Genomic DNA, 25,442 nt, shown 5'->3' with positions numbered 1-25,442 from the left:
GTAATACAAGGCTGACATTCATCTTGATTTCTTGAAGTCTCATCTCCTTTGAGCACCAGAGTACAAAACGAGACGAGACTCAAGCTCACCCCTGCAATATTTTGCAAGGAAATGTCACACTAGATCTGTTGATGACCGGCCCGGTTTTGTGTCAGACGTTCCAGTCCAGCTTTATTTTCCGAGACAAACGTAGCACTTGGCCTTTAAATTACCCATCTGTCCGACAAATCAAGTGGTGTGGCAGGAACTGGCAATAGTTTGACGTTGCCCATCAGTTTAATTGAAGTGAAAGTAATCCAAAGTGATCATTCTACAGGATTCCCTTTGATTATGGACTATGAATATATTTGATGCAGCGAAAGAGGCAGAAAGCAAAAGCTAGCATCAGGCAGCAGTGCTTCTAAGCTTTGAAATAATAATAATCCAGGCATTAGCAAAGATTCAGAAGCATTTTGTTAATCGCAGAGCAATCTGTAACACGACTGATGTCTCTTTGTCTCTGCCTTTTAAAATTGAATCCCTCTCTCACACACCCCTCTCTTACACATGTGCTGTAACCCAGTACAATCCATTCTACTAGAGCAGGCCTAGGCAAATTCGGCCCTCCAGATGTTTTGGGACTACAGTTCCCATCATCCCTGACCACTAGTCCTGTTAGCTAGGGATCATGGGAGTTGTAGTCCCAAAACATCTGGAGGGCCGAGTTTGCCTAGGCAAAGCAGGTGGAGTATTATTTCATTGTGGAGTTCAAGAGTTTGAAGTAAAAATGAAATGGGTGTGATTCCGCCCCACTCCATCCCATGTAGCATTAACCAAGTTAAATCTCAAAAGTAAAAAGTGCTCCTTTTTTGAGGTCAGGCGGCTGAGACGGAATGGCCGCTTGGTGGATTTCAGATTACCATGCACCACAAGCCTGCAGATCCAAAAAACCATCAGGCATACCTGGAGCCCAAATACCACACTAGCCTCTGGGGTTATTTTGACTTGTGGGAGCAGTTTCAACAGCTACCAGCCAAGAGCCAGCATGTTTCTGCCTGAAAGCCACTGCAGCTGCTCAGCCATTCAGAAGTAACGGACTATGTAAAGCGCAGGCTTCATAGTTACTTAGGGTTTGCCAGGAATTGGCAGATGACTTGTGGATCCTGCCCTGTATGTTGGCATCGGCATATCTGCCATAAAGGCCTCGCAGTGCCAACTTAACAGGTCTATGAGACATGAGCCTAATCTTTTGATTAGGCTGTTAGTTGCGGATGTGGCTCCCCCTGGATTCATATATACCAAGGAAAGGGGCAGTTAGTTAGCACTGTGCGTTGGTAGTGCTGTATTGATGACTAACCAATTAATTGATTACAGTGGTACCTCAAACGCCTTAGTACTCAAACAACTTGGAACCCAAACACTGCAAACCCAGAAGTAAGTGTTCCGGTTTGTGAACATTTTTTGGAAGCCGAACATGCTCCATTTTGAGTGCCATATTTCCAGTCTGAGTGCCACACTTCCGTTTTGAGTGTTACGCTGAGGTCTGTCTGTTTTTGCTATTTATTCTGCGTTTTTATTTTTGCGCCTCTTTTGTTTTTGTGACTGCGTGAAACCCAGTTCAGCTACTGATTGATTGATTGATTGACTGATTGTGTGACTGCAGTAAATTGTTTATTGCTTTCATTTTGTGGATCAGTGGTCTTGTTAGATAGTAAAATCCATGTTAAGCTGCTGTTTTAGGGGTTGTTTTTAAAAGTCTGGAACAGATTAATCCATTTTGCATTACTCTCTGTGGGAAAACGCACCTTGGCTTTAGAACGCTTTGGTTTTGGAACAGGCTTCCAGAACGGATTAAGGTTGAAAACCAAGGTACCACTGTATTACTAAAAAATATGTTGGTACTTGGAAAGAATAACCTTCCCTTTGTTTGCTTCTACAGGGACGATGCATAAATTTCACCAGAGTGAAATCAGATGGGACGGTCATCTCGTACAGCGCACCTCAGCAACCAAGAGAACGCCACACCCTCAACAACGCTCCAAGAAGCCCATCTTCTCCAGCGCCAATGCAGCCCCCTCCCTGCAGGCAACTTCCTCCTGCGCCTCCCCCTTCAAGATGTCCACCACGGCCCCCTCCATCCCGTCCTCCACCTCAGCTTCTGGCTTGAAGCGTGGGGAACCGAGATGGGAGCAGAGCATATCCAGGCTTAGTTTATAATCAAGAGTTTGTTGCTGGTCAGCAAAAAAAAAACAGAACAAAATGCCAGGCGTCCTTTTGTACTGTCGAGTATATTTATGCCACACGTGCCGTATAAACATTCCATGATTGAACCTTGGGAACTGCTGGGTATTTGACAAAAGAAAAATATCCAGGCAGTGAGTGATAATAGATTATGCATTAATGGTTCACACACACATACCCTCGTTACGTTTTATAAGTCGTTAGCCAGATGGAAATAGCCTGCGCTGATGAATGGGGTTAGGTTTGCCCGCAAATAATTTTGCCATCCATAATAGGAATGCTAGGAAGGTTCCGATTAAGTGGAAGCTAAATTCTGTAAATTTCCCCCTCCCCCCACACTGTCTCAGGTTCTTTCAATGCCGCTGGGAAGGTCCTGCTAATTTTAAGCCGACTAAAGTAACGACTTCATATTGCGGCGGTGTCTTAAACATTTGCTCGTTTGGGATTCGGTAACAAGGAAAATTCGGAAAGCTTCCCAAGTTTCCATTTCTTTGCATCTCACAGTTGATGAGGCAGCAACTACCAGGCAGCAACTCTTGCAGGGTACGAGGGGGGGGGGGGTTCATTTTGCACATAAACCGACTTCTGTTGGACTTCCGTTGTATTATGCATTGCATCCTTCATCGATGGGCGCCAGTCTTCTGATAAATTCAGCTGGGCGTCTCCTTTCCAATATAGTATCGTTACTGTTTTTTATTCACTGATAAAACTGTTCTGCTTCCGTACATAGAAAAAAAGATAGATGTGGAAGAGATGGTACACCTTCTACTTTACTGCTGGACAGTCAAAATAACTTATTAAATAGTACTGCAGGCAAATGTGCGTCAAAGGCGCCACACAATTATCAGTTCAGGTGCGATCGTGCTGCATGTGCTGTTATCAAATGACTCTCCAGCTTTGAGCTGGGCTAGGGGGGGAAAACATTGGTACTTTTTCTGCGTTTTTAAGAGCTTCATCCAACTGAATCCTGCAAATCTATGCAAAGTATTAATAGCACCAAGAGGGCCAGGGATTTGGGCACGCGCAACAAAACTGTAAAACATACAGCAATAACAAAATAAATTAAAAGAGGAGGATTATACGGATGGCCTTTTTTTTTTTTTTTTGGAAAGGCATACGCGTTGCAGTTGTGGCCTGGTGAGGGGTTTTGAGAAAGTAAAAAGGCGGTGTTTGGCTGTGTAGCGTCTTGAGAATTTAAATAGGGTATGTATCAGAGCAGGTCATTGAATGCTGTCCACTGGTCCATCTTGTATACAACTTTCTGTAAGTAACGAAGTGCTTCCAATGTTATACTTGTGTAAGATTTGTGCATTGTGCACATCTCGTTAGCAACATCTGCAAGGGTAAGTATGTGGCGATGAAAGCTATGTAGCAAAAAAATTTCATAATCCAAACTTTTATGTAGTTCTCATGGATTTTAAAATAGCAATAAAACTGCTAAATTAGCTACAGATTGTCTTGGTGAATTAAGAAGAAGATAATTCTGACTTTCTACCTGCATTTCTATTGTTGTTACTGAGTTTGTTTACTGGGGGGGTTGGGATTTGTAAGATCAATAAGGGGAAGAGTTGGCTGTCCTGGCCACATTGTCCTGTTCCTTAATTCACATTTGTTTATTTCCTTAATGCTTTTTCCAGGCTTCTTCAGCCACTGCTTCTCTCTCGCTCGGTGTCTTGAAGAAAACAGTGCAGAGTTTGCAATGTGCACACAAATTCTTAACATGCACACAAAACCAGCAATTACAGATGGTGGAGGAAGTGACCTTGGAACCAACTGAGCTTAAAAATAGCCCTGGACTGAGGTCTTGCCAAAACCTCTCTCTCTCGCTCTCTTTCTCATTGCTGAGTCAAACTATCCCTCTCCAAGTCTCTGTCGTTCCTGCAGCCACAAAAATTGATCCTGAACAAACCAAGAATTATTTCCTTTCCTTTAGCACCAACGGTTTGTGGCAGGTCGGACTGTCTACTATCAGTAACCAAGAGGGAGGCCCAGGCACTCGAGAGCTAGAACACTCTTTCTTTCTTTCTTTCTTTCTTCCTTCCTTCCTTCCTTCCTTCCTTCCTTCCTTCCTTCCTTCCTTCTTTCCTTCTCTCTCTCTTTCTCTCTCTCTCTCTCTCTCACACACACACACAAAGAGAGAGGGGGGGGGAATTAGACACAGTATTCCAGATATGGTCTGACCAAGGCAGAATAGAGTGGGACTATTGATCTGGACAGGGACGCAGGTGGCGCTGTGGGTTAGACCACAGAGCCTGGGACTTGCTGATCAGAAGGCCGGCGGTTCGAATCGCCACGACGGGGTGAGCTCCCATTGCTCGGTCCCAGCTCCTGCCAACCTAGCAGTTCGAAAGCTCGTCAAAGTGCAAGTAGATAAATAGGTACCGCTCCGGTGGGAAGGTAAACGGCGTTTCCGTGTGCTGCTCTGGTTTGCCAGAAGCAGCTTAGTTATGCTGGCCGCATGACCCAGAAGCTGTACACCGGCTCCCTCGGCCAATAAAGCGAGATGAGCGCCGCAACCCCAGAGTCGGCCATGACTGGACCTAATGGTCAGGGATCCCCTTTACCCTTTACCTATTGATCGGGACACTAAACTTCTGTTGATAGTCTTTTTTGCTACTGCATCACACCGTTGACTCACATTAAGCTTGTGGTCCACCAAGACCCCTAGATCCTTTTCACATGTACTGCTAGTGAGCCAGGTGACCGCCATCTTGTATTTGTGCAGCCGGTTATTCCTGCAAAAGTGCACAACCGGACACTTGTCCCTGCTGAAATTCCTTTGGTTAGTTTGGGCCCAGTAATCCAATCTGTGGAAGGTCATATTGAATCCCGGTTCTGTCTTCTGCGGCATCAGCTACCCCTCCCAGTTTGGTATCATCTGCAAATTGGATGAGCATCCCCTCAATTCCTTCGTCCAAGTCGTTTATAAAGACGCTGAACAATCCAATACCTGGTTTAGTTTATTAGTTTGTGTTACACACTTTTCAGTCTGGTGTACAGCTTAGAACCACCCCTAAAAAAGCACAGGCCTCAAAACACAGTACAGTGGTACCTCGCAAGACGAATGCCTCGCAAGACGAAAAACGCGCAAGACGAAAGAGTTTTCCATTTTTTGAGTCGTTCCGCAAGACGAATTTCCCTATGGGCTTGCTTTGCAAGACGAAACGTCTTGCGAGTTCTTGCGAGTTCTTTTCCTTTTTCTTAAAGTCGCTAAGCCGTTAATAGCCGCTAAGCCGCTAATAGCCGTGCTTCGCAAGACGAAAAAACTGCAAGACGAAGAGACTCGCGGAACAGATTAATTTCGTCTTGCGAGGCACCACTGTACAGTGGACGCTCGGGTTGCGAACATAATCCGTGCGGGATGCACGTTTGCAACCCGTGTCTGTGCACGCGCAGGTTGCAATTTGGGGCTTCTGCGCATGCGCAAAGCACGATTTAGTGCTTCTGTACATGTGCGATCGTTGAAACCTGGAAGTAACCCGTTCTCTGGTACTTCCGGGTTTCGGCGGTCTGCAACCTGAAAAAATGCAACCTGAAGCAGCTGTATGTATGACTACAGTGGTACCTCGGGATGCGAACGGGATCCATTCCGGAGCCCCGTTCACATCCTGAACAGAAAGTAAAACGTGACAGTGCATGCGTGGGTTGCGGGTTGCGCTTCCACGCATGCGTGTGATGTCATTTTGAGTGTTGCGCATGTGCGAGCGGCAAAACCCAGAAGTAACGTGCTCCATTACTTCCGGGTTGCCGTGGAGCCCAACCCGAAAGCACTCAACCTGAAGCGCATTCAAGCCGAGGTATGACTGTATAGTACAGTGGTACCTCGGGTTAAGTACTTAATTCGTTCCGGAGGTCCATACTTAACCTGAAACTGTTCTTATCCTGAAGCAATATTCTTAACCTGAAGCACTATTTCTAGGTTAGCGGAGTGTGTAACCTGAAGCGTATGTAACCTGAAGTGTATGTAACCCAAGGTACCACTGTAATTCCATTTTTTCTTAAGGAACACTTTTGGCTTTTGGCCACTAGGTGGCAACCACACCAGCGTATCTTACAGAAAGGACCACAAAGCCAACATGATACCAGATGCTATAATTAAAAGAGGAATGCACACTTGAGCTTCTAATAAACTGAGATGAAGCCAAATGAATGGAAAAAGGAGCTCGCGGAAGTGACTCCTGCAGTTGATGACTCCATGTTGGGGTTGACAGGTGAAGAACTTCTGAGACGGATAAGAAATCTCAGAGCAACATGACTTCTATCAAGTGCTTCATGTTCCTCCTGTGTAGCTCTCCTTTGCTTGCATTTTGGACTCACAGCTGTCCATGGAGGTGCAGGTCAATTCTGTGTCCAGGGCAGCTGTCTACCAGCTCCATCTGGTATGCCCGCTGAGACCCTACCTGCCCGCAGACTGCCTCACAGAGTGGTGCATGCTCTAGTTATCTCCCGCTTGGACTACTGCAATGCGCACTATGTGGGGCTACCTTTGAAGGTGACCTGGAAACTACAACTAATCCAGAATGCAGCAGCTAGACTGGTGGCTGGGTGTGGCTACTGAGACCATATAACACCAGTCCTAAAGGATCTTCACTGGCTCCTGGTACATTTCCAAGCACAATTCAAAGTGTTGGTGCCGACCTTTAAAGCCCTAAATGGCCTTGGCCCAGTATACCTGAAGGAGCGTCTCCACCCCCATCGTTCAGCCCGGACTACCAGACTTTTAGAAGACATCTGAAGGCAGCCCTGTTTAGGGAAGTTTTTAATGGTTGATGTTTTATTGTGTTTTTAGTGTTCTGTTGGAAGCCACCCAGAGCAACTGGGGAAACCCAGCCACGTGGCAGGGTATAAATAATAAAGTATTATTACCATTACTACTACTACTATTACAGTGGTACCTCGGGTTAAGAACTTAATTTGTTCTGGAGCTCCATTCTTAACTTGAAACTGTTCTTAACCTGAGGTACCACTTTAGCTAATGGGGACTCCTGCTGCCGCCGTGCCGCCAGAGTACGATTTCTCATCCTGAAGCAAAGTTCTTAACCTGAGGTACTATTTCTGGGTTAGCAGAGTCTGTAACCTGGAGCGTCTGTAACCCGAGGTACAGTGGTGCCCCGCAAGACGAACGCCTCGCAAGACGGAAAACCCGCTAGACGAAAGGGTTTTCCGTTTTGAAGGCGCTTCGCAAAACGAATTTCCCTATGGGCTTGCTTCGCAAGACGAAAATGTCTTGCGAGTTCCTGCGGGTTTTTCCCCCTTTTCCCCCCCTTTTCCTAAGCCCTAAGCCGCTTATCAGCTGATCCGCTAAAAGCCGCTAAACCGCTAATAGCGCTAATCTGCTAAGCTGTCAATGGGCTTGCTTCGCAAGACGAAAAAACCGCTATACGAAGAGCATCACGGAACGGATTAATTTCGTCTTGCGAGGCACCACTGTACCACTGTCTTGCTGTCCCATTTGTCCCAGCTGGACTGATTCCCTTGGGTGCTCCAAGCCTTGGTCTGACTCTGAGTCATTGTAAGGCAAAACCCCACCCTTGGCTGACGTGCTAAGCCTTGATGCTGGGAGTGATCTTCTGCAGAGCCATCTGGTAAACAGATCAAAGATGCCCCATGGGTGACCAAAAAACCCACCACCCCGGATTGCAATGCCCAGGCTGCATATAAGGATGAATGCAGCCAATCTGAGTTGTTTATACTCATTTGGCTGCCATGCTCATTGACTCGCTACTTCACATCATTTGCATGTTCCTTCTCTCTCCTGCAGCTAAGAGTTTGTTTCTTCTTTTCTAAGGAGACAACAAGAGGGAGCCAGAGATTTGCATTCCCATCAAAACTCCATGACTAACGTCCCTTTGGAGGTAGAGAGATTGAGAAGAGGAACTGGCACCCATTTTTTCATACTGAAAGAGAAAAGAGAAAAGAGAGTTTTAAAGCCCAGAAAGGTGATCGGATGTTGGTTTTGCTGGCTTGTTGCTCATTTGATTCTGCCGGTGGAGATCCCTGGTGTATGCTTGCAGCAGATATGCTCCTGGGGGGTATCAAAGGTAAGTCTTTTTGCACATACCGTATTTTTTGCTCTATAAGACTCACTTTTTCCCTCCTAAAAGGTAAGGGGAAATGTGTGTGCGTCTTATGGAGCGAATGCAGGCTGCGCAGCTATCCCAGAAGCCAGAACAGCAAGAGGGATTGCTGCTTTCACTGCGCAGCGATCCCTCTTGCTGTTCTGGCTTCTAAGATTCAGAATATTTTTTTTTCTTGTTTTCCTCCTCCAAAAACTAGGTGCGTCTGGTGGTCTGGTGCGTCTTATAGGGCGAAAAATACGGTACTTTCCCCACTCAGCATCCACAAGAGCATAGAAAAAAGCACTTAGAAGTGGGTGGCGAAGATAAGCCAGAAAATTAACTTGTTGCCCATGCCCCTAGAACATTCTAGAACTAGTGGTATATTATCCACTAACTATTGATTTTTTAAAAAGTATTTTAAACCCACTCTTTGGTCAAAAAAGGCTCCCGGAGTGGCTTACAACGATCATTAATAAGCCAGACAGGAGCGACGGACGGGTTTCTTGGAAATTCCCTGTGTGGCCACTCTCTCCACACCAGAGTTAGCACCCTAAAAGAACAATGAAACCCCTGCTAAGATTGTGATTTTTTCAAACAAACAAACAAACAAATAAATAGTTTGTATTTTCCAAGGAGGCAGCAGGATCAGGCTCACAGGAGTCGCCCTCAGAGCGCATTGTGTATGTGAAGACAGACGGGGGAGAAATGTGGTTTATAGGTGAAGGAAAAGAGAGCATTTCTGTGTTCCGTATATGATTGAGGGTGGTGGCATCCTGGTCCTTTATGTGGCCCTGGGAAAGGAATATAATGTACGCCGCGGATGGCACAGAGAACCCACAAGTAGAAATGTTATGGTAGGATATGCATTGTTGCTTTTCCCCAAGGCATTTTAAGACATGGAAGCAGTGAAACCATGCCACAATTTTAACAGATTTTAACAAAATCAGATATTTCTATCCCCGTGCCTTCAGAACCTTCTGGCAAAACATAGACTGGCAATACTGAAACATCTTTCTCTCCTGCACCCAACATAGATCTTTAAGGCTTATGTTGTTGTTGTTGTTGTTGTTGTTGTTGTTGTTGTTGTTGTTGTTGTTGCATGGCAGGTAGTGAGAGTAGAGACCCTGAATGACTAGAGGGAATGAGTATTTCTGTGTTTGCTGAAAGATAATGTGTAAGATTTAGGTAAGTGTAGGGAAAGTAAGCCTTAAGAAGAACGTTCAAGCAGCGCAGCCCATCAGTGTCTTATGTGTATGATTTTATTTCTTTAAGTTACAAGATCAGTTCCAAGGCATACATAGAGAAATCTGGATTTGAAGAAATGTCTACAGTTTTCCTTGGGGCTTTCTAAAAGGAATTTTTACTGAGGCGGGAATGAACTCCAAATGGATGAAATCATCTGAAAGTGCATTTTCAGCCTTCATTTTACATAATTGAACATGCACTTATTTAAATAAAAAGTGTCACAAAATATGCATTAATAGTAAATTCTTACAGTTTAAAGAAACTCGGCTTTTAAAATATGACTTTGAAAGTCCAGAACTCCAAAAGGAACTTTTCTACAAAATCCCACTCAGCATAAATCTCTGGAGCAGGCTGACCTTTATCTCCTGTCTCTGGTTGAAAGAAAGTGGACGCTGGGATCATAAACTGTCCCAACCCCATTCAAAGCTATGTTTAGCTGTGCATGAGCTGTCTGTGTTGCCATACTTGTTCAAGTGTCATCCACCTTGAGATTATGCAGGGGCAGAAATCTTTCTGATTTGCATTCGGGTCAGAGCCACTTATGTTTAAACCAGGGGTAGGCAACCTAAAAGGGACACGGGTGGCGCTGTGGATTAAACCAAAGAGCCTAGGACTTGCCGATCAGAAGGTCGGCAGTTCGAATCCCCGCAACGGGGTGAGCTCCCTTTGCTCAGTCCCTGCTCCTGCCAACCTAGCAGTTCGAAAGCACGTCAAAGTGCAAGTAGATAAATAGGTACCACTCCGGCGGGAAGGTAAACGGCATTTCCATGCACTGCTCTGGTTCGCCAGAAGCGGCTTAGTCATGCTGGTCACATGACCCGGAAGCTGTACGCCGGCTCCCTCGGCCATTAAAGCGAGATGAGCGCCACAACCCCAGAGTCGGCCACGACTGGACCTAATGGTCAGGGGTCCCTTTACCTTTAGGCAACCTAAGGCCTGGGAGCTGGATGTGGCCCAATCTCCTTCTCAATCTTGCCCGTGGACGGTCCGGGAATCAGCGTGTTTTTACATGAGTAGAATGTGTCCTTTTATTTAAAATGCATCTCTGGGTTATTTGTGGGGCGTAGGAATTCGTTCATATTTTTTTCTTCAAAATATAGTCCAGCCCACCACATGGTCTGAGGGACAGTGGACCGGCCCACGCCTGAAAAAGGTTGCTGAGCCCTGGTTTAAACCTTTTCTTGTACTACTTTTAACAGTCATGATTTCCCCCAAAGAATCTTGGGAAGTGTAGTTTGTTTTGGGTACTGACCTCACAGAGTTGCCATTTCAGCATCTTAATAATAATAATAATAATAATAATAATAATAATAATAATAATAATTTATTTATACCCCGCCCATCTGGCTGAGTTTCCACAGCCACTCTGGGCAGCTCCCAATCAAATGTTAAAAACAGTACAGCATTAAATATTAAAAACTTCCCTGAACAGGGCTGCCTTCAGATGTCTTTTAAAGATAGGATAGCTGCTTATTTCCTTGACATCTGATGGGAGGGCGTTCCACAGGGCGGGTGCCACTACCGAGAAGGCCCTCTGTCTGGTTCCCTGTAACCTCACTTCTCGCAATGAGGGAACCGCCAGAAGGCCCTCGGTGCTGGACTTCAGTGTCCGGGCTGAACGATGGGGGTAGAGACGCTCCTTCAGGTATACAGGACCGAGGCCGTTTAGGGTTTTAAAGGTCAGCACCAACACTTTGAATTGTGCTCGGAAACGTACTGGGAGCCAATACAGATCTCTCAGGACTGGTGTTATGTGGTCCTGGCAGCCACTCCCAGTCACCAGTCTAGCTGCCGCATTCTGGATTAATTGCAGTTTCCGGGTCACCTTCAAAGGTAGCCCCACATAGAGCGCATTGCAGTAGTCCAAGCGGGAGAGCATGCACCACTCTGGCGAGACAGTCTGTGGGCAGGTAGGGTTTTAGCCTACGTACCAGGTGGAGTTGGTAGACAGCTGCCCTGGACACAGAATTAACCTGCGCCTCCACAGACAGCTGTGAGTCCAAAATGACTCCCAGTTTTAACAAGCTGCCGTTCCCAGGTTCCCCCACAACTGTTAAAAGGAGGGTATAAGAGAGGTTTGAATGCAGTGTGGATGTGCACAGAGTCCGCTGAGAAAGTTGAGACTGCTGCAAGATGTTTTTACATCCCCTAGTCTGCTGCAGTGTTGAGACTGTGTCAGTAAGAAATAAAACCGTCTCTCTCTTTTGCAGATCACCCCGACAGATTGTAGTAAGATCACAGGAAGTTCCTAACCCTCCGACCAACGGCACACCTCTTTGGCTCCATAATGAACAGGACTGTGGCTTCTAACACATCATCTCCACCCCAGAGCAACTGGAGTTTCCCCTTCCACACTATCCAGCCATGTAGAAACAGCACAGATATTACTCTGTTTCTAGTCGCCTCTTACAGCTTGGAGACCCTGGTAGGCATTTTAGGAAACTTGTGCTTCATCGGGATCCTGGCCAGACATAAAGAGAAAGCCGCCGTCACCAACATATTTATCGCCAATCTGATAGCCTCAAGCTTGACGATGTGCATATTCTGCTTGCCGTTCACTGTCACCACGGTCTTGTTGAAGCACTGGATATTTGGCGAAGCCATGTGCAGGGTGACCTCGTTCATCCAGTGCACGTCTTTGACCGTCTCCATCCTGTCGCTTGTGCTCATTGCTTTAGAAAGGCACCAGCTCATCGTAAACCCCACCGGCTGGACGCCCAGCCTCTCCCAAGCCTACCTGGGCATTGCCATCGCTTGGATCTTTGCTTCTTTCTTGTCCCTGCCTTTCATCGCTTACAGCACCTTGGACAATGTCTTCCCAAAGCAGCTCCGCAGAACGGATTCTTTGGCGAGCAAGGCCTTTTGCATCAACTCCTGGCCGTCGGATGTTTACAGGCTCACCTACGCCACTGTTTTGCTGCTTGTGCAGTACTGCATCCCTCTTCTCCTCATCGCGGTGTGCTACCTGAACATCTACCTGCGCCTCCAGAAGAGGGAGGACATGTTTCGGAAGAAGCATGAGTACAGTTGCCGGGCGAGCCACCTGAAGAAGATCAATATTCTGCTGGCGTTAATGGTTGCCGCCTTTGCAGTCTGCTGGCTGCCGCTTCATGTTTTCAACACCATCGATGACTGGGACTACAAAATCATCCCCCACTGTATCCATGACCTGATCTTCTCCCTGTGCCATCTGGTCGCCATGGCATCAGCCTGCATCAACCCCGTCATCTACGGCTTTCTCAACAAGAACTTCAAAAAAGAAGTGAAGGCCCTGATTCTGGGTTGCCATCACCGCTCCTCATCGCAGGAATATGAGATGATACCTGTATCGACCAGGCAGATGGAACTCTCCAAGGATTCGCTGAGGATAAGCTGTCAGCAGAATCCTATCTAACTCCTAGGCTGAACCTTCAGAGTCCTGAGGCTTGGAGCTCACCTATGTCTGCTAGCTCCTCCATCACCACCACCACCACCAAATTGCAGTGTCTGTCATTCTCCAATTTGCAGAGGACAACTGCCTGAAGGAGACTTGTCGGATAAGGCATCGGACTTCTCATACCCCAACCCATATAAATAAGAGACCGATCAGACTGGGTTTGGGGTAAAAACAGGCCACAACTTTATTGAATACAGATGAAAGAGGTTTGGCTTGGGGCAATTTAAATACTTCCAGCCTGCCTGGCCGGAAGTGACACATGGTCAATCCAGGCAGGGGTTCCTAAGACTTACATCCAATAGGGTGATCCCTGCAGGGACTGCCGTCTGGGGAGAATGCTTTTGGCCCTGGCCCCACAGACATGGCCACTCCCCCCCGGATCCCTTTAATGGGATACCCCAGCGTTTGGAGGGGCAGGTAGGACAACAACCTCCCCTCTGCCCAAAACAAGAGATTGCCCCCAATGCCCAACCAGTTGTGAGGAATTGCTATGAAGCACGTCAAAGTGCAAGTAGATAAATAGATACCACTCCGGCGGGAAGGTCAACGGCGTTTCCATGCGCTGCTCTGGTTCACCAGAAGCGGCTTAATCATGCTGGCCACATGACCCGGAAGCTGTACGCCGGCTCCCTCAGCCAATAAAGCGAGATGAGCGCCGCAACCCCAGAGTCGGCCACAACTGGACCTAATGGTCAGGGGTCCCTTTACCTTTTTAGGCAAAACCACCAGGTAAGAGCCAATTATCCTGGTGGACATTTTCCTACTGTAAAGAATGGCGCAACCACCGCAGCCACAGCAAAGTCATTGACTATCAGCTTAAACTGGGGGTGGGTGGGATGGGGAAACCTGGCGCAGGAACAAACAGGCTATGCCCCAGTTGTGGGCTGCTTAAATGGGCAAGAGGCGGATCCGAGGGAAGCCCACCGTCGGCTCCATCCACTCCGCCCCCCGGCACAGCCCATATCCCAGGCTGCCTCCCCATTTGCCAAAGCAGGGTGCAGGCTAAGATCCGGTTCCCATAGGTGGCAAGGGCTTATGCCCCCTCCACCTTTCAGGAAGGGCACTGCCGTTCGAATTCCACCGTCGGGGCCCCAGTGAAGCATCTTCCAGCCAGCAATGCCGCCACACTCAAGTTATGGAAGCTCCCCCCACATTTTAGAACCAAGGATCTGGCAAGTAATTGAGTTTGTGCCCTGCAACACAGAGGACATGAATTTGTTAGAATTCTGCCTCGGTCAGAGGTATGTGCCTATCTGTCCAGGCACCGGCTGAATTCCTTTTGACCTCCCTCCCGCGACTCCCGGCAGGAAAAACAGTTGAGGTCCGTATCGGCGATTTTTCTCAGACTGTGAGAAAAACACACCACTGCTTCTCCTCCTCCCTGCATATCCCCAGGGAGGGGAATCAGACACAGACAGAAATGTATCTACATGCTTTTATTCCTGTCTTTAGCAGCCATACAGTTAAAGATGTCTGCACTCTTTGAACAACAGAGAGAGACTCAAACTGACTCCACCCATGTACATCCTGTACAGGTCATATGACACACATTGAGCTCACATCCGGTGCTCAATACTGAGAATGGACTGCCCCTTTCTTGCCATGGCAACAGTCACAAACATCCTGTCTGGCTTTCCAGCCAGCAGCAGCTGGCTTAGCTGCTTCTTCTTGCTTCTGCATTGCTTCTTTATGGTAACAGAATTATCCTGTTCCTCCATTTTTTTAAAAATTGTCGTTTCGCTTTATTTATTTAATAGCACACACTGGACCATAGTGTGGCAGGTTCCACTGCTATCTTGACATCCTAAAAGAAGTGACTCTTTTATATATATATAATTTTTATTCATTTTTAAACATATTAATTGTCATACATACCACAAAATTTCACATCTTATACAATCTTTTTGGACTTCCATCAACACCTCTGATGTTCCCCCATTTTTATCATTTCTTCTGCATTTCTTAAATTCATATTACCTTTAATTATCTTCACTAATGTCTCCCTTTTTATCCAATTATGCAATAATTGATATATAATTCACCTCACAAAACTTCTTGCAAACCTACAAATGTAATCTGGTCATCACAATTACTTTTCAAATAGTCCGTAAATTTACACCAATCTTCTGTGTATCTCTGGTCCCGCCGGTTTCAAATTCTTCCTTTTAGTTTGACTAATTCTAAAAGAAGTGACTCTTGATAGGCTGGAATGAGAACATTCAGTGACTCTGAATTTCAGGAGCGGGAAATCTATTCCTGCACTCTCATCCGTGACCTACATGGCACTGGAGGGCTGCCCGATCCAAACTTTCGCGTTTTTAAACTTAATTTTAAAATACAATTTTGCGAGGGGGTGCAGTTATTGGAGATAGACTCATCCATCATCCATATCCATTGGCTATGTTGTCCGAAGCCGGTGGGACTTGGAGCCCAGCAGCATCCTGCTGCTGGGCCAAATATTCCCCATCCCTGTTATGAGCAGGGAATTCCACTTCTTCCACCGTTTTCCCTTTTTCTTTTGCAACCGGCATTCAGCATTGTGATTCAAGGACCCATCACCCGCTTGAGGATAAGAAAGACACATGGACACAGTATATTAGGTTAATGGGCTAAAAAAGGCCACAACTTTATTGATTACAGCATGTGAGAAGTATTGGCTTAGGCACTGGATAAAACAACAGAGCGGGACTCCACCCCCTCGGGGAGGGGTGAGTCTAACAAGGGTTAACCACCAGTGGGACGCGTCTGTTGATGCAAATACAACTGAAAGCTCCGCCTGATGTCACCAGGGGTCATGCCATGGCCCTAGCCACCAGCAAGGGCGTCGGACAGGATCCACGACCGCCAGATTCCTTTACCGGAATACCCATAAAATGGAGGGGTAGGCGATGGCCACACCCTGCCCTCCAACACACAACCATATTCCAATGCCTAACTGCCAATACCCAAAAGTTGTGACGATTTGCTACGAGGTAGGCGAAAAACCAAGTGGCCGGTGCCAATTTGCCAGTTGGATAAAAATTCCTACCAGGCCCCTTGGCCAACCAAGGCGACCAACCACAGGTCCATAGCAATGTCAAGAACCAAGCAATGAACCAAGGGAGGGTGGGTGGGTGATCCGACGAGAAGCAGCAGCACAATGGCTAAACCCCGCCCCCAAGCCTCCAGCCGATTGGCTGGCCACCTGGGGGCGTGGCACGGCAGCCAAAGCAGGAAATGGCTCCTGCTCACCACTCCTCCCCTCCCTGAGGAGGAGAGGCTTTCCAGGGTGATTGTACTGCCAAGTCTGAGGGTTTCCTGAGCAAGATGCCCTCTAAGGGGGCCCCCCACCCCCACCCCTACACCCACCCCCACCCCACTGCCCTCCTTAGGTGGAGGGTCTCATGCTAGCTGCAAAGGGGTGCATGGGTGTGATTGAAAATCATCCTGTCATTTCCTCCCACCTCCTTGCCTGGTAGCAGGACAGGCCTCAGGTAGCAGCAATTTGTTTGCTCCTTGCCTCAGGTAGCAGCAATTTGTTTCCTTTTTAAAAAATTATTTTAAAAAAAACAACAATTTTCCTGAGCAGGTGCTTTGCTACTGCAGAGGACAGAACCCACATGAGCAAAGCACCTTGGGAAATAAAAATGGCGGATGCAACTGGAGCGTCTTCATTCCGTAGCAGCAGCAGCACACCTGCTCTGTAACATGTGGGGAAAAGAAAGCAAAGCTGTCGTGCCCAGGGACACACAGCTGTGATTGGGACTTCTCTCGCTTGTGGGGCCCAAGAACTGCACCCCACTGGCACTGGCTTCTAAGCATGACCAATCCTAACACTGCTCTTTTGGGTTTCTTTGTTTTTTCCTTTCCTCTGGGTTGTTGTTCTTTTTAAAAAAGGTATTTTCTACTCCTCCAAACCTCTGGTGTTTTGTAGCACGGGGACCCCTCTTTCTTGTTTCTCAGTGCCCCCATTTTGCCTCTATTTCTGCTGGCACGTTTGCTATTGGAGGAAGTGCTTAGCAAGCACCTTCAGGAGAATTGCATGAAGATGATGTACAGATGGTACACAATACCAGTGCAGTTAGGGAAAACATACAAAACTAGTTCAAATATATGTTGGAAGTGTAAGGAAAAGGAGGGGACATTTTATCATATGTGGTGGGATTGTAAGGTAATTAAAAAAATTTGGGAAATGATATACAACGAATTGAAGAAAATGTTCCATTTAACATTTGTTTAAAAACCCGAGGCATTTTTGTTGGGGATTGTAGGGAAAGACCTGCCAAAAAAGTTGAAAAACATCTTCATGTATGCGACAACGGCTGCGAGAGTTCTGGTAGCACAAGGATGGAAGACAAGAAACCCCAACTAAAGAATCATGGCAAGGAAAATTGATGGACTATGCAGAACTGGCAAAACTGACATATAAGCTATGGGACAAGGATAACTGTGACTTTAAGGATGAATGGGAACCCTTTACAAAGTATCTGAAGACGCAACAAAGCGAACTGGACTCCTTGGCAGGTTTTGAATAAACATTCACAAACTTTTTATTGATAATAATCAGCTAAATAGTTTGAGGATCTATACAACTTTGTAACATGCAGAAAACAGCATCTTTAGAGAAACCAAAGACTGGAACTGAGGGAAGTCAGGGGGTGGGGTGGGGGTGGGTGGGGTTTGTGTGGGAGGGGGGAGGGAGGAAAAATGGGGGGGGGACAAGGATGATATATTTTTGGATAATATGTCTTGTTATAATTTTGAATAAAAAAAAGGGGGGAGGAAAAAAGAGCAAGCACCTACAAAGCAAAGCTGGAATTAGCAGCGGTGGACTAACAGTCAGTCGGCAATGTTCGAACGTATAAGAAATATTCACAGACGCAGAAGAAAAGGAAGCCAGCCCCTACGAACTGCCACGCTGCATCAGCCAGCTGGCACATCTCACTCAGCCGTTATCTCCTAGCATTCAGCAGCCAGATGTTCCAGGAAAGTCGATAAAGAGTCAAAATGGAAATATTTGTCCACGGGGCTTGGCAGTCAAAGTCTGAGGATGTGGCGTGCAGTTCTGTCTTCGTTAAGGCACCTAATCGCGCCTGTAGGCTGTGCGCACACAACCCACCCCGTCATTCATCGGTTTGCAGCAAATAGTAACCCCATCCTGAACTGCAGTGTTTGCCCTGGTTCAAGGCTTGTTGCAAAAAAAAACCCCCACCCCACCTACACTCTGAAGCTGGATCCTGTGATATGGGGAGAAGTATAGCTGTCAACTTACAGATTTGAAAATAAGGGACCAGCAGCCTCGAAAATAAGGGATCAGGAGCCAAAATAAGGGATCAACAATTACTTTGATAAAATACATATTTTGTTGTGTGCAAATGGCTTTACATACCTATTAGGTCCATAAATTACCATATAGCATATATTCAACACAAAAAAAACAGCAACAATTTGTTGTTGACAAAGGACAGCTGGACATAGAAAGGGCCCCATTACCTTCAGTAGCTTATTTAAGGGACATCATCAACAAGGGACAGCAGCGGGACATGGCGCTGGGATAAGGGACTGTCCCGCCAAATAAGGGACGCTTGACAGCTATGGGGAGAAGACAAGTGATGGAAAGGACAACTGTACTGCTTCAGAAATGGCTGCTGCTTCAGAAATGGCAGTAGAAGAAAATGATTATTTCGAAACACACCCTGTAGGCAAGAATGTAAAGAGAGAGGCCAATTGGTGGTGGTGTTTTTCCTGGTCAGTTGGCAATCCAGTAACGACTTGGCAACCCTTATTAGGCTTCCTACTTAGGAAGAGAGAGAATTGCAGCTACTGGAAAACTTCGCTAGGCTGCTATTAAAAGCTTGGAAACAGTGACAGGAGCTACTCGACTCTTTTCTTGTATCTGATATGAAAGCAGATTTGAAACCAGGATGCTGGTTTTTAGAAGTGCATGGGCCCCTGGTTTATTAGAAAAGCAAATTATATGGCTCTGTCCAGCTAATCAATGTTTGCTTGGGACAGTAGAAAGGAGTTTGCATTATGATTATTGCTATCATGAATAAATATTATTCTGTATACAGAAGCTGATTCAAAAGGAACAGGAGCAAAGGGAAAGTTATTTAACTCCCACACCCCAGGAGTAGTATAGCATAAGAAATTGATTTAAGATGCTGTGTTAGGGTTGGCAGTACATATAGGTGACTCCACAAGACTGGGGTGTGGCAATTAACCTTTAAGACGTGAAAACAAATTGTTGTTGTTGCTAGAATTTCGCCAAAAGCTTTGCTAAATGTGATTCCGTTGATCTGAATGGTTTATTGGGTGTGTATGTGTAAGCAAGGCAATAAAAATACATGTTTATCTTAATGCAATTCCATATCACTATGTCATATTAAACCAATTTTTAATAAACAATATTATATGTGAATAAATGTTGGCGGGGGGGGAATAAAAGATTTCAGCCTATCATATAGTACTTGGGATCCCAAAGGAAGTGATCAAAGCATTTGATTATATTCAGTGATGAGTTTGAACACACCCTCCAGTTGTAGGCATCCGGGTTTTTTTGAAAGACAATGGATTGCAACTCCGGGGGTAAAGTCAAACCACTGCGTTATCAGCACTCAAATGAGCTCCCCCGGGTTCAAGCCTGGCCAGTGTGTATGTTGGTCCTGGGCTAACCAGACAACAAGAACCCCCCCCCCAGCCTCACTGATGTGGTCCAAAGGAAAGCGGCGCAATACATTTGGCAGGAGTTGCCAGGCATCTTAGGGACTCTGTTAAGTAGTGAGTGGACATAGCAGACGACACAGAGATTTCTCCAAGTAGTTCTTTATAAGTAAGCTGGAACTGAACTGAACAGCAAACAGCTCAGCTGGCCTGCTTTTATAGGCAGCCGGCTGTCAACATTGCAACAACAACAGCCCAGGGATTCCCGCCTAAATTAACTGACGTGGACCTGAGTGAAAACTATATACAGTGGTACCTCTGGATGCGAACGGGATCCGTTCCGGAGCCCCGTTCGCATCCTGAAGCGAACGCAACCCGTGTCCGTGCGTCTGCGCGTGCCACGATTTGCCACTACCGCACATGACATCATTCTGAGCATCTGTGCATGCGCGAGCAGTGAAACCTGGAAGTAACGCGCTCCGTTACTTCCAGATCGCCGCGGAGCGCAAGCCAAAAATGCTTAACCCGAAGCTACTTCAACCCAAGATATGACTGTACACAATACCCCTGGTGGCCAGGGTGAGAACTTCAGTACATAACAGACTGCCATCTGGAAATGGAGTTTCAGCGATAGCCAAGCTCTAGTTAAATGGTGGACTCGTGTTGGCATTTCAGTAACTAGAAGGGAGACATGCGGTCAGAAGTAGGACAATGGGTTAAGGTAAAGGTAAAGGGACCCCTGACCATTAGGTCCAGTTGTGACCGACTCTGGGGTTGCGGCGCTCATCTAGCTTTATTGGCCAAGGGAGCTGGTGTGCAGCTTCCGGGTCATGTGGCAAGCACGACTAAGCCGCTTCTGGCGAACCAGAGCAACGCACGGAAACGCCGTTTACCTTCCCACCAGAGCGGTACCTATTTATCTACTTGCACTTTCACGTGCTTTCAAACTGCTAGGTTGGCAGGAGCAGGGATTGAGCAATGGGAGCTCACCCCGTCACGGGGATTCAAACCGCCGACCTTCTGATCGGCAAGTCCTAGGCTCTGTGGTTTAACCCACAGCGCCACCCGCGTCCTGGACAATGGGTTAGCCTATCACAAAATCAACTCCAAAAAGATAAGCTCTCAGGTTTTCTTCCACCCTGGGGAGTCTTAAGAACACTGGGGAACAGGAAATAAACTGCCTGCATCTGTCTGTCTGGAGAGACAATGGAGTGCGCCTCTGGGGGTGAACTGCTGCCCAGACACACTGGGCATGGGGTTCCTGGGCTGCCCAGATGACAGGCCTCTCAGTCTCGCTGATGTGATCCAAAAGAAAGCAGAGCACTACGTTTGGCACCAGCTTGGCTGCGGGAGTTGCTGGAAGGAGGCGTACAAGACGCCATCCAGCCGTCTTAGGGACTCCACTCTGGATCTGTGTAGGACCTCACATAGCCTTTTCTTCTCCTGAAGATGTTCTACGAGGCAGTGGGTACAGATTTTTCCTTGGCGTTTATTTCCATAGCCTTTCTCATTCAAACTTTCATCTGTTCCCCCACCCCACCCCACCATTCTATTATAGAACACAATAGACATGCATATCTCAACCATCAGCAAATCAAATAAATCACCTCCCCTGTGTGTTTTCTTTCAAGAGTAACGAATTTGCAGAGAGGTGTCCTCTTGGTCTTTTGCAGCGAAAACAACAAGAGTCTTGGCACCTTAAAGGCAAAGTTAATGAGGTGGCTAATGGCCCATCGGGATACGGGTGGTGCTGTAGGTTAAACCACAGAGCCTAGAACTTGCTGATCAGAAGGTCGGCGGTTCGAATCTCCATGACAGGGTGAGCTCCCGTTGCTCAGTCCCTGCTCCTGCCAACCTAGCAGTTCAAAAGCACGTCAAAGTGCAAGTAGATAAATAGGTACCGCTCTGGCGGGAAGGTAAACAGCATTTCCGTGTGCTGCTCTGGTTTGCCAGAAGCGGCTTAGTCCTGCTGGCCACATGACCCGGAAGCTGTACGCTGGCTCCCTCGGCCAGTAAAGCGAGATGAGTGCCGCAACCCCAGAGTCGGTCACGACTGGACCTAACGGTCAGGGGTCCCTTTAACTTTACCTTTAATGGCCCATCACAAATTCATCTAGGGCCGCAAACCTCACCATGCCTGCTCAGTAGCAAGGCTGACTGAATTAAGTGGGGCTTACTCCCAGGTAAGTAGGCTTAGGATTGCAATTTAGCTATCTTGATTTTACACTTCGATGTGAACTGAATCCGATTTCATTTCCCTCACTCAGGCGTTAACGAAAGGGCGGTTTAGCACCCTGTTCATATTTTACTAAATAGGCCACCTTTGTATCCTGGATTGCATGAATTCCCGTGGTCATATTAAACATTTACAGGCCTTCTCCTTTGCTCAGCTTAATTCACTTATATAAGTCTCCTTTGTAATGGAACTTTTCATAAATGTGAAGCTCATACAGAAAGTGGCCATGGGTTTGTGCCCATCTCTTGAAACGTAACATACAAAGTAAGGTAAAGGTAAAGGGACCCCTGACCATTAGGTTCAGTCGCAGACGACTCTGGGGTTGCGGCGCTCATCTCGCTTTATTGGCCAAGGGAGCTGGCATACAGCTTCCGGGTCATGTGGCCAGCACGACTAAGCCGCTTCTGGCGAACCAGAGCAGCGCAAGGAAACGCCGTTTACCTTCCCTCCAGAGCGGTACCTATTTATCTACTTGTACTTTGATGTGCTTTCAAACTGCTAGTTTGGCAGAAGACACGCAAAGTAATGGGTATTAAATATTTGTCGTGAACATGCTTCTGTGTTTGACGGCTTGAAATCCTCAGACTTTAACTGAGGAGCACAGTTGAAGTCTACACAGGTAACAAAGGAGATTTCCACATGAGAACAGCTACAGTGGTACCTCAAGTTAAGAACTTAATTCATTCTGGAGGTCTGTTCTTAACCTGAAAATGTTCTTAACCTGAAGCACCACTTTAGCTAATGGGGCCTCCTGATGCTGCCGCGCCACCGCCACGCGATTTTGGTTCTCACCCTGAAGCAAAGTTCTTAACCCGAGGTACTATTTCTGGGTTAGTGGAGTCTGTAACCTGACGGGTCTGTAACCTGAAGCATCTGTAACCTGAGGTACCACTGTATAACGAGTGATGCATCCTACTGGTTTTTAAAAATTCGTGGTAAAAAGCAAACTAAGGCTGCAGTCACAACCCCACTTACCTGAGGGCAAGTCCCATTGAGTAGATGTGGTTCGGCTTTCAGCCTTAGCGCCCGTCTAGCAACAAGGAAATTCTACGCACGCAATGTCAACAAGCAACACTTCAGGGCGAGTGGAGAGGCAATGAGACCCCTTCCTCCATTGGAACAGCAGCAACTACCTATCAGTGCAGGGTGAGACCACTTCTGAGACCACGTCAGGTGACCGCCTCAAGCGGCAGGATCCACAGGAGCAGCAGATCCCGATGTAGATCTTTATCCCCACCACCACCTTGTTCCTGATGCAGATCCTCGCTCACCCCTTCTTCCCTAGGGGAGAGAAGGGGTGCCGTAGTGTAAGGTTACCAGATGTCCCCATTTCCAGGGGACAGTCCCCAGATTTACAAATCAGCCCCCATAGAAAATCCACTGAAGTTGAAAAATGTCCCCGGATTCGTTGAAAAAAATCTGGTAACCTTACCGTAGTGTGGTTCGCCTCAGGTGCCAAAAACCTTCCACTGTAGAGAACTAGGGGTGTGAGGGAAGCATTCATGGCAGGAGTCATGCCAGGAGGGCCAGGCAGGAGAAAATCTGCTTGATAAGTTTATGTCTACAGATCCCTCCACCATCCCTAGCACTCCACAGAGCTATTTTTCTAGAAAAAGAGGTGTCAGATCTCCCCATGAACACCTCCCTTGTTCTCCTGGTAATGGCAAAGGCGCCCACCTGAGAGGTTCTGGCAAGTTCCGGCTGAAAAAAAGCCCTGGAACTCCATGTCATGAAGTTTCTAGTGGCTGCTGGTGCCATAATGATGCTCTTAAATTCCCTGTGAGAAATGTATCTAGGAACAAGACATGACCTTAAGTACATGATCTGGCCAAGCTCATTCCAAGTGACATTCCCTTCCTCCAAATGGCTGGAATTGATGCTAACCAAACATTTTCAATTAGCACGCTGATTCGATTTCCGGCCTTGGTTGCTATGGATAGCTGTTTTGCCCGGTTTGTGGTAATTTTATATTCTTCTTCAGGCTACCTCCATTCTTCAATTCTTTGTTGTTGCTTTTTTGTGAGCAAAGAATGGATATAGTCATCTCAAAAGCTGAAGCTGCCTATATAGCTCTGAGCAAGATGGACTATGTTGGTGTTATGAAAGAATTCAAATAAGAGGCCAAGATAGGGCAGGAGTTATTCAAAGCTACAAATGCAGAGCGTTGAGAGGAACTCTGTAAGAATTAGACTGATATGGGGAAATGTGAAATTTGTATACTGCAACATCTGGCAGAAAACGCAAAGTTAATAACACTATTGTGAAACTTAAGGATTTATATGCTTGGGTTGTTTCTGTTAACGAGGGACGGTTTTAATTTTCTGTTTCCCTTTGTCCCTCTTTTGCCTTACCTAGAAATGTTGGAAATATTTTTCTAAGAGTTGCGAAGGGGGAGGGAGAGATGGCTATTCCTTGGACCTCGGCTCCTGCCAGATCTCTAGAAGTTAAATCTCTGAGTGGAGGTTGGATTCATCTTGACTCTTGTACAGTCGGTGTCAGTGTAAACAGAGAGACACAAAATAAACAGCTTCCCCTCCCATTTCCTCTGGCAATAACTGCTTATCCAGACAATCGATATTGCTGAATGTGTTTGAACTGCAGCTCCACTATAATATTAATCCAAATACATTGAACTTGATATTTTCATGGGAAACTATATTTTAAAAACCATTTTACTCCATGTTATCTGACTTGGAAACCCAATGACATGGCAGAAACACTGGAATGTCCAATGTTTGATTGCCATTTCCACAGACCATTACTATACTACACGGGGAACAATTACTCTGGGTCTTGGCACCTAGCTAAAAGTCAAAAGCAGAAATATTGAATCTCCCCCCCCCCATCCCGCCCGGCAAAAAACTTACAAAACATATAAGGTGATAAGGAATGAATATTCAGCTTCTACGGAATGATCATCTCGTGGTCTTTTCTAATGTCTACCTTTACAGACTTTTACAGCTTTCCCACAGTTCCTGCCTAGCTAATATTTGCTGTGCGGAAATTTGATTAAAGCCCATTACCGTGGAAAGTTCCCCATTCATTTCCAGCGCTGCCTCTAATGAATAGAACGATTTCATTCTCCATCGGTAATAAGATACCAAATTAAAAGGTATTGTCCCATGGAACGGCTTAGTTCCAGATTACTCCTTGGATTTGGCAAGATCCGTTAGATTTTGCGAGATCTGTTACATGTCTTTTAGAGATAGGGGAGAAATTTGGTTCAATTCACATTTTAATTCCACTGATCGGGGTGAGGGCTAGGATAGGACCAGCAACCTATCCTATCGACCCCCACTCGCCCCTCACTACTGTGGGTTAAACCACAGAGCCTAGGACTTGCTGATCAGAAGGTCGGCGGTTTGAATCCCCGCGACGGGGTGAGCTCCCGTTGCTCGGTCCCTGCTCCTGCCAACCTAGCAGTTTGAAAGCACGTCAAAGTGCAAGTAGATAAATAGGTACCGCTCCGGCGGGAAGTTAAAAGGCGTTTCTGTGCGCTGCTCTGGTTTGCCAGAAGCGGCTTAGTCGTGCTGGCCACATGACCCGGAAGCTGTACGCCGGCTCCCTTGGCCAATAAAGTGAAATGAGTGCCGCAACCCCAGAG

General features: G+C 46.6%; 2 protein-coding genes across 2 annotated transcripts in view; both read left to right on the top strand.

Moving 5' to 3' along the window:
- ANTXRL (ANTXR like) overlaps positions 1 to 3,671 on the top strand; it is a 56,994-nt gene extending 53,323 nt beyond the window's left edge. The window contains exon 18 of the mRNA XM_081864321.1: positions 1,919 to 3,671. Coding sequence (XP_081720447.1) covers positions 1,919 to 2,146 — 228 coding nt within the window. The 3' untranslated portion in view covers positions 2,147 to 3,671. The remainder of the gene's footprint in view (positions 1 to 1,918) is intronic.
- Positions 3,672 to 7,911: 4,240 nt separating this feature from the next.
- Positions 7,912 to 13,302, top strand: NPY4R2 (neuropeptide Y receptor Y4-2). The gene is made up of 2 exons (XM_081861337.1): positions 7,912 to 8,261; positions 11,735 to 13,302. Exon 2 carries the CDS (start codon positions 11,812 to 11,814, stop codon positions 12,916 to 12,918), a length of 1,107 nt encoding a protein of 368 aa, XP_081717463.1. The 5' UTR covers positions 7,912 to 8,261; positions 11,735 to 11,811; the 3' UTR covers positions 12,919 to 13,302.
- Positions 13,303 to 25,442: the final 12,140 nt, after the last annotated feature.

This window comes from Podarcis erhardii (genome assembly GCF_964252035.2).
Source record: "Podarcis erhardii genome assembly, chromosome: 5".
Classification (NCBI taxonomy): domain Eukaryota; kingdom Metazoa; phylum Chordata; class Lepidosauria; order Squamata; family Lacertidae; genus Podarcis; species Podarcis erhardii.
The sequence above is the reverse complement of the archived record's forward strand: the minus strand, read 5'-3'. Positions and strand labels throughout refer to the sequence as shown.

Excerpts from the sequence above, each read along its gene's own strand:
- NPY4R2 (XM_081861337.1), top strand. The coding sequence starts at position 11,812 with ATGAACAGGACTGTGGCTTCTAACACATCATCTCCACCCCAGAGCAAC.